This window comes from Apium graveolens, unplaced genomic scaffold, assembly GCF_009905375.1.
Source record: "Apium graveolens cultivar Ventura unplaced genomic scaffold, ASM990537v1 ctg4415, whole genome shotgun sequence".
NCBI classification, from domain to species: domain Eukaryota; kingdom Viridiplantae; phylum Streptophyta; class Magnoliopsida; order Apiales; family Apiaceae; genus Apium; species Apium graveolens.
Genome location: NW_027418528.1, coordinates 21,136 through 30,344, shown reverse-complemented (window position 1 = coordinate 30,344; position 9,209 = coordinate 21,136). Strand labels below are relative to the sequence as shown.

General features: G+C 32.9%; 1 protein-coding gene across 1 annotated transcript; it reads right to left on the bottom strand.

The window, feature by feature from the left end:
- Positions 1–4,989: 4,989 nt before the first annotated feature.
- Positions 4,990–8,437, bottom strand: LOC141701834 (uncharacterized). Its single transcript, XM_074505453.1, has 3 exons — positions 5,991–8,437; positions 5,775–5,880; positions 4,990–5,628 (listed from the first exon to the last, which is right to left on the bottom strand). The coding sequence occupies exons 1-3, from the start codon at positions 8,435–8,437 to the stop codon at positions 4,990–4,992; spliced, it is 3,192 nt and encodes a 1,063-aa protein (XP_074361554.1).
- Positions 8,438–9,209: the final 772 nt, after the last annotated feature.

Sequence of the window (9,209 nt, the reverse complement as noted above, 5' to 3'; positions counted from 1 at the left end):
ATGCATTCTATTTTGTTTGTAAAAAAAAAAACTTACCATCTTAATATTCTCCGTGTTACATGTATTTATAACTTATTTAAACCAAATCAAACTCTTTCCGGTTAAATAATAATTCGAATTTTAAGTAACAACTGAGTCGGATTCTTCTCGGGATGTTAAACATATTTTCAAATAAAGGACAAGAAAATAAAATTATATTTTAGTACTCAATTATTTCTTAAAAATAAAAATATTGATAGATTATAACGAGTGTCGGCCCAAAAAAGCGTGACACTAATTAATATATTAATATATATATATATTTATATTATTGTTTACAAATATTTAATTTTTATAATTTTATAGATTATTTATAAAAAAGGATATTCTCTATGTTACTATTGTAGAATTGGCTTTTCCCGCCCGTACCATTAATTTATTGACTTCTACTTGTGGTAACCTTGTACACTTGGTTTTTCACTTCGGATATCCCCGTATTAGGTAAAATGTAATAGAATCGATTTTGGTTTGAAAATAAATTATATATTTGAATTCTTTGTGAAAAATACATAAAGTAGATTCTTAAATCATGTAAAATGGAGTCAATATGATTGAAATATAATAGTCAAGTTTGGTTATGAAGTTTAAATATAGCCCACTCATTTTAACTCCGTTTTACATGATTTGAAGGCCTGTTTCATGTATTTTTTTTTTGCAAAAATTTCAAATATACAATTTGTTTTTCAATCTGAAATCAATTATATTTTATTTTATTTAACACGGGGTATCCGAAGTGAAAAACTAAATGTACAGGGTTATCAGAGATAAAAGCCAACAGATTGACGGTGCCAATAGGAAAAACCGAGTGGTTCCATAGAGAATATCCCTATAAAAAATAATCAATATGGCCGCGAAGCGCGACTCCGTTGACTAGTATACTTATACAAAGGAGAATACGAGAACGTTTATGTGGCGCCTCTTAGATCGCATCATTCTGTATTTTAAATTTTCTTAGTTATTTGAATTGAAAAAAATTATAAATTAAAATTATCTTCTATTTTTCTTAACTTTTTCCATTTGATTCTTAAATTAACTTACCACATTAATATTCTCTAAAATTTTCTTTTTTTTACATTTTCTTTTTATGCAAATAATATTGAATAAGAATAAATTTTATTATTATCGGAAAGAATTGTGCAATAGAAAATCGGTATCTTTTTGCAAGTATCATAATATTCTCTAAACATTTCTCTTTTAACATTTTCTTTCTGTACAAGTTATTTTGAATAAGGATATGTTTCGTTATTAACGGAAAGAAGCATGTAAGTATTTTAGAAAATCGACATCTTTGTATAAATATCTTAATATTCTCCAAAAATTCTTTTTTAAAATTCTCTTTTTGTACAAATTATTTGGAATAAGGATACGTGTCGTTATTATCGGAATGAAGCGTAGAAGTGTTTTAAAAATTGATATATTTGTGCAAGTATTTTAGAAAATTGATATCTTTTTATTTAAGTTAATTGTGTATATAGAATATAGATATAGGGTAGCACTCCATGGAGTACCCTCTTATATAGAGAATCGTGGAGAACTATTTTTAAAAAATATAAAATATATAATTTATTTTATTTTTCATCATATATAGTTATAAATTTTAATTATCAAGTTAAAAATCGAAGTTACACAATTTTTTATTTAAAAAATCATTGAAATTATTAAAAAAAATAAATTGGTTCTATAGTAGAATCACAATAAAATCACACTTAATAAAAATTATTTCACTGTAGAATCAAATTTAAAATCAAGTAATTTTATCAAATCTTAATTGTTAAATTTTTATTATATTTATTATTCTAGATTAGTATCAAATTATATATTTTTTAAAATAAAAATTTTACAATTTGTGATGAGATTTTAAAATAAAAACAACGGACCTCCACGGTTCTCCATATAAGATGGTTCTCCACGGAGTAAAGACCTATATATATATTTTAAAACTGGAAATTACTTAGAGAGGTGGTAAAATCTTACAAAGAAAATTTTAGAATTATCTAATTAAATTTAGGATTTCATGTGCCTATATAAAAATCCCTCTGGAATTGAGTTAAGCGTACCGAAATTCGTCCCAAGGTACGTTCCTTTTTGTTTTGTTTGAGATTAAGAATTTTGTAATTTCTTAAGCACGCTCTTTAACTAATTTCGTGAATTGCAAGAATATATGTATTTGTATGTTTCCGCTATATAGTTCTTATTGTTTCCATGTTTATACTCAGAAAAATCTTCATGACTCAAAATTATTTACATGCTTATTAATCATGTCAAGTTTTGAAAATAAAATTTACAATATGATATACAACAAGTATTATCTTTTTGTTGAATCACGTGAATTATATATTTTTTTTGTCAGGGGTAAATTATATATATAATTTAAATGTTTGCATTACTTACATTTTTCATATTTATTTAATTACATGAAAAATTGTTGTTGTTGGCTACTGGTCACCTAAAATAATTACTCTCTCCGTTCCAATTTTGTTGTCCAGTATTATCATTTTTCGTTTTCCCGAAATAGTTGTCTAATTTCATAAATATGATTGGTAAAAATTATAGGTGAATAAAAGAAAAAAAAGTGTTATTCTAGTTTATGGTATGGTTAATATCATTATATTTGATAAGATTGAATAAAAGGTGAATTTAGATTGATGGACAAGAAAAACGGAACGGAAGGACTACATTATTAATCGCTTGAATCAATTCATTAAATACATATATTATTCCTAAATCAAAACGACTCTAAGCTCAAAACATCTTGACATTTATTTCTGTTGCTTACATATACTTAACTTATATAATCTTATAAATTTTTTCTCATGTCATTTTTCTTTCTAAAATAGTCAATACCATCCTCGCTAAGTGAGACTTAGTAAACTAGTTAGCATTATAAACTCTAGCATCATACACTTTAAATATGTCTATATTTGTGAGAAATGATTTGAGAACTTACCGGAAAAATGATTTTCTCCTAGGTCCAAGTAGATGAGGTTCGTACTCAATCCAATCTCTGGTGGAATAGCTCCCGTGAGATTATTGGAGTTCAAAAATAAGAGTTGCAATTTGGTGAGGTTCCAAATTGCTGCTGGAATTGAACCTTCCAAATAATTTCCTGTTAGGTGCAACCTCCAAATCTCTTTCAAATTTTCAATCTCGCCCGGAATGGGTCCCCAGAGATTAATTCTAGACAGATGGAGCCCTTTTAGTTTTGTTAACATACAAATTTCAGGAGGAAAATTACCCACAAAGGTATTGTCTTCAATATTCAGTACTTCTAACTCAGTCCAATTGCTGATAGTATGACGCGGGAGTTCACCGGAAAAATTATTAAGATGGAGATCAAGCACTTCAAGCTGATTCATTTGACCTAAAGAAGAAGGTAAATTTCCTGCAAATAAAATATTAACAAATTGAGAACTTGAAGGTTTTTCCATTGATGTCACACTTGGTAATATTTATCTATAGAATATATATTTACAACTTTATTTTAATTTAAGAATATGTAAAATATCTACATAATCAGGAATACACTTTGAATACTCTTGTTTCGCCTAGTATTTGTATACCTTAAAAAGTTTTGAAATATTATTTCATAATGGCCCATCAGACAAATTAAGACTTAAAGATTAATGTACAGACACTACACCAAAATCTCATTCACACAACTGTCATGAGACAACGGTTCAAAATATACCCGTTGTCCCAAAAAATCAAACCACGGGGTTTTCTTCGCTATGAAAAAACAGTTGTCTTGCTTTCCATCCAACAACGTTTATAGAGGTTTTTGCACACTATTGTCTAAGCTTTTCGATTTGACTTATTTAGACAACTGTGATTTCATGGACTGTTGTTTATGACTATTTTAAACAAGCGTGAACCAATGTTGTATGTCCAAAAACTCATTCTATCTTAAGACAACTGTTATTTTACGAGCTGTTGTTTGTAACCCTTTTACATAATGTTGCATGCATGTTGTATGTACAAAAATTCATTCCATCTTAAGACAACAGTTTTTGACAAGTCCGTTGTCTAATTTAGACAATGGTTTACTAAAACTGATATCTTAGACTCTATCAAACAATGGATTTAAAATACCATTGTAGAAAGCAAAGTTCATAGACAATGGTTATTAACATTATGGGATAATAGAGGTTCATACAACAGTTTACTGATTAGCAAAAGAAACCGTTGTCTATACAGCAAAGATGGAAAAAAAAATTGACTTGCACATATTACATATCCCAACCCTGCTGTACACAAACCAACAATAAGATGTCCAATCTGAATAAACCCAAACCAACAGATATAATACCATAAATCAGCCAAAGGTCCAACCAACAACAAACTAGAGATCCTCAATCAAAATTGTAAGCCATTCCTCAAAATTGGCAAACCATACACTTTCAATTAAACAAGACAGAGATTTCAAATTACATTGTTCCATATATACAAGACAGAGTTGTTTAGTAGTGAATATTACAATGAAAATGGAAACACAATCCTTGTTTACTGCCTTTGGTAACATGCATGCTGCTTAGCCATAATTTTGCACGCCTTGACAACCGCCGTATGCTGGTAATTCTGCATAAACACAAAAACAAGTGATCAACATTAATTTGCACAAGTTTGATGTGGAAAATTTTATAATTTATCCTCTGCAGTAGATAACATATCTCCAAGCCCTGTTTCTGCAGTAGAAGCTAGCCATACTTGTATGTCCGCCGAATGATTATTTTTGCTATGATAAAATCATCATCTATTATAAGAAGAGCATCAACCAGCAGCATTCACAAATTGAAAACTCAGTCAACTAGATGATGATTTTATCACGGCAAAAGTAATCTCATCAAGGGGTTCACGAGCAGTACACATGGATAATGGGAGCTTCACCTACAAAAAGAATAAAGTGAGCGGTACATGGACTCAAGTATCTATAAATAATTATATATATTACCACTATGGAAGTTGAATCCATTCTTCTTCCTCTCGCATATAGCTAGTATTTTCATCGTCCAGTTCATCAACATTCGGGAACACGGGCAACTGCAGCTCATTCTCAAGTTCTATTTCTACAGAGCCTTCATTTTCATCATCACAGTGGTCATAAAAGTTCTTTTCCGGGACTTTCAACACCACAGACCAAAATTTTTCAAGAGTATCATCAATGTAGCAAACTTGCTTAACATGTTTCCCTAGAACAAAAGGATCATTTGAAAATCCTAATTTATTTAAATTAACCAATGTATATCCCAACTCATCAACCTTAACCCCTTTGTTCATATCTACCCAATTGCAACGAAATATAGGGACTCTAAAATTATTATAGTCTAGCTCCCATATACTTGTTATAACTCCATAATAGGTATGTGAAGTATGTTCAACAGATTTAAATTTTTCGGAAAGCATTAATGTATCTGCAACAACACAAACACCACTACACTGTACTTGTCTATTATTATCACGCTCCTTGGTGCTATAAATAACCCCGCTAATTTTATAACCACTAAACGTAGGAACATTCTTGTTAGGCCCTTCTGCCATCCACCTTATATCATCACCTATGCTATTATGGTCATGGAGCAATTCCGTCTCAATCTGTACAATAAAAAAAAAATTAAACAATTTTTTTAGGTCTGTGTTTTTATTTTTTATTGGATGTCTTCGACTTCTTATATTACTTGTCTGTATTGTTTTTAATCAGGACTACGTAACAAGGTAATAAACACATAAATAAAACTTACCTTTTTCCTGAACCATTCGGGGAATTGTTCATTCTGCTTGGTTTTTAGCCACACCTCGTCATTTTTATGCTGCTGGTATCTTAGCATTAAAGATGCCATATGTTCACTACAAGTAAAATCAATTGCTTCAATATATTTACCGAATTGCAGATAATGAGAAAATAACAAAATGCACACACACACACATATATGTTAGTAACTTACTCAAAATATTACCTCATGTGATTGCTATTTTGCAGAACACATAAGTGTGCTAGATGCAATTCCTCTTTGCTTGGCTTGATCATTGTCGCACCAGATAAAGGTTTGCTTATTGCATTTTGCTCATGCCTATCATTTTTTGGCAAACCTATGGTAGCTTCTTCAAAATTGACCAAACGTTCAACGGCCTCTTCGGCAACATATGCCTCGGCAATACAACCTTCGGGATGAGCAGCATTTCGAACATATACTTTAAACGCCTTCATATATCTCTCAAAAGGATACATCCAACGTAGAAAGATTGGCCCGCAAAGCTTAACCTCTCTCACAAGATGAATTGAGAGATGGATCATGACATCGAAGAACGAAGGGGGAAAGTGTTTTTCCAGCTGGCATAATGTTTCCACCAACTGAGATTGCATATTTTCCAATTTATCTACATCGATGACTTTGCTGCAAATTGCCTTGAAGAAAAGGCAAAACCTTATTATTGTGCACCTGACTTTTTTGTGCAGTACCGACCGAATCGCAATTGGAAGCAAATGATGCAATATTGTGTGGCAATCATGAGATTTCATTCCAACAAGCCGAAGTTTTTCCATATTTACAAGATTCTTGATATTTGAACAAAATCCATCCGGTAACTTCATTTGAAGAAATGATGAGCAAAATACCTTCTTTTCAGCATTTGATAAGTTCCATGCAGCCAAAGGTACCTTCTCTTTCTTTCCGGGAGTTTTTGGCCTTAGCTCCATTCTTATTCCCATTTCTGCCATATCGAGACGGACTGACTCCCTATCTTTTGTCTTTCCGGGAATATTTAGCAAAGTTCCAAGTAAAGCCTCACATATATTTTTCTCGATGTGCATCACATCGAGAACATGCCTAACTGGCAAAAATTTCCAATACTCAAGTTGAAAGAAGATAGATAACTTCTTCCAAACTGGTCTAGCATCACCTTTCTTCCGTTTATGTTGGCGTTGTGTCTTACCAAAGACATGGTCCCTTAGATGTTGTACTCTTTCAAAAACCTGCTCACCAGTTAATGGAATAGGACCAGCACCTGTCTCAACGCTATTATCAAAAGCTGCCTTTTGCTTTCTATACGGATGATGACGAGGCAACCACCTCCTATGCCTCATAACTACCGTCTTCCGATAGTGAACCAGCCTAGTAGCCTCTGTTTTATCAACACAAACAATACAAGCATTATATCCTTTAACTACATGTCCCGACAAGTTCCCCAAGGCCGGATAGTCACTTATTGTCCATAATAATATGCCCCTAAGTACGAAAGACTCTTGTCTATATGCGTCGTACACTTGTTTCCCGCGCCACAACTCCTGCAGATCTTCAATAAGTGGTTGAAGGAACACATCTATATCATTTCCAGGCTCGGTCGGTCCTGATATTAACAAGCAAAGCATAATGTACCTTCTTTTCATACAGAGCCAAAGTGGAAGGTTGTAAACCGATAGCAAAACTGGCCAACTTGAGTGATCAGTACGGTTTCCACGAAAAGGATTGAAACCGTCGGCGGATAAAGCTAACCGGAGGTTTCTACTCTCCGATGCAAAATCAGGCCACTTTTGATCGACATCCTTCCATGTTTGCGAGTCTGCTGGATGCCTCATTTTACCATCTTGTTGTCGTTCGGTCTCATGCCAAGTCATGTCCTTCGCAATCGCTGGTGTATTGAACAAATTTCTTATTCTTGGTATCAAGGGGAAATACCATAAGACCTTAGCAGGGACTCCTTCTTGTTCTTCTCCTTTCTTATTCAGTTTCCATCTAGAGGCCTTACATATGCGACAAGTAGTCTCATCTTCATCTTGTGGCCCACGATATAGTAGACAATTATTCGGGCATGCGTGTATCTTATCATAACCCATTCCTAATGCACATAAGGTTTTCTTCGCTTCATTGAAAGAAGAAGGGACATTGTTGCCTTCTGGTAGCAAAGACCCAATCAATAATAGAACATCAGAAAAACATGAATCAGACATACCATGCTTCACTTTCAAGTTGAATAACTTAACCAAAGCTTTCATCTTAGTGTAATTCTCACAACCAGGATAAAGAGGTTCATGCTCACCTTTCACATGGTTGATGAAATCTGAAGAATCTGAAGAAAGAACATCATCATCGTCAGCTTCACCCATTCTTGTGCAGAATTGGTAATTAGAAGATACCGAGTTGTCACTTTCATCCAATACAGGACTTTCTACAATATTTGGCTCCCCGTGCCATATCCAGCGAGTATACGTTTCATCAATACCATTTTGAAACAGATGGTTTTTAACAATCCGAGCTTTCCAAGATTTGCTATGTGCGCACTTTAAGCATGGACAACTTATTTTGTCTTCGTTATATCCATTCTCAAAGGCAAACATAAGTAAATCGTCCACTCCATTCTCAAACTCTCTTGTTCTTCTATCAGCTTTTAACCATGACCTATCCATATTTTGATATAAAACAAGCTGCAAAAAGAAAGTGACATGATGGTCAAAAACAGAGCATATACTATTAAGCTTATGACTAACTACCAAAACAATTACAAACCCAAATTCCCAAATAACCAAAACTATTAAGCTTATGACTAACTACCAAACCAAAACAATCAGCAACAACTACATAATCTATTAGCAATTAGTAACTAATTAAGCTTATCACAAACCCAAATTCCCAATGTGCATCACTTCAAACAATTAATTGCAGAGGTGACTAATTAAGATTATGACTAACTAATTAAACAATTAACTAATTAAGATTATGACTAACTAATTAAACAATTAACTAATTAAGATTATGACTAACTAATTAAACAATTAACTATTAAGCTTATCACTTCAAACAATTAATTGCAGAGGTGAGCTTGTGTTAGAGCTTAAACCACTGAAACAATGGAGGAACCCTAAAACACTAAAAAGATAATTTAGGTTACGGATTTACCTAAAATGGAGGTCTCTGCGATGGAGGTCGAGGTTCGATGGGGGAGGTTGAGCTTGAGGTCGAGGTGCGATGGAGGAGGTTGAGCTTGAGGTCGAGCTTGAGGTCGAGGTCGATGGAGGTTCGAGGAGGTCGAGGTGCGATGGAGCCGCCACGAATCACGATGGAGAGTACAGGAGGGGATAAGATGAGGAGTAATGAATGACCTAATTTTGACTTCAATTATTATGTTCTCATTCAGACATAACAAAGCTCAATGATTGGGTTGTTAAAATTTTAAATAAT

Excerpts from the sequence above, each read along its gene's own strand:
- LOC141701834 (XM_074505453.1), bottom strand. The coding sequence starts at position 8,437 with ATGGATAGGTCATGGTTAAAAGCTGATAGAAGAACAAGAGAGTTTGAG. Across the intron at positions 5,881-5,990 it reads CAAAATAGCAATCACATGAG|TGAACATATGGCATCTTTAA; the intron begins GTAATATTTTGA and ends TTTTACTTGTAG. Across the intron at positions 5,629-5,774 it reads CCGAATGGTTCAGGAAAAAG|ATTGAGACGGAATTGCTCCA; the intron begins GTAAGTTTTATT and ends TTTATTGTACAG.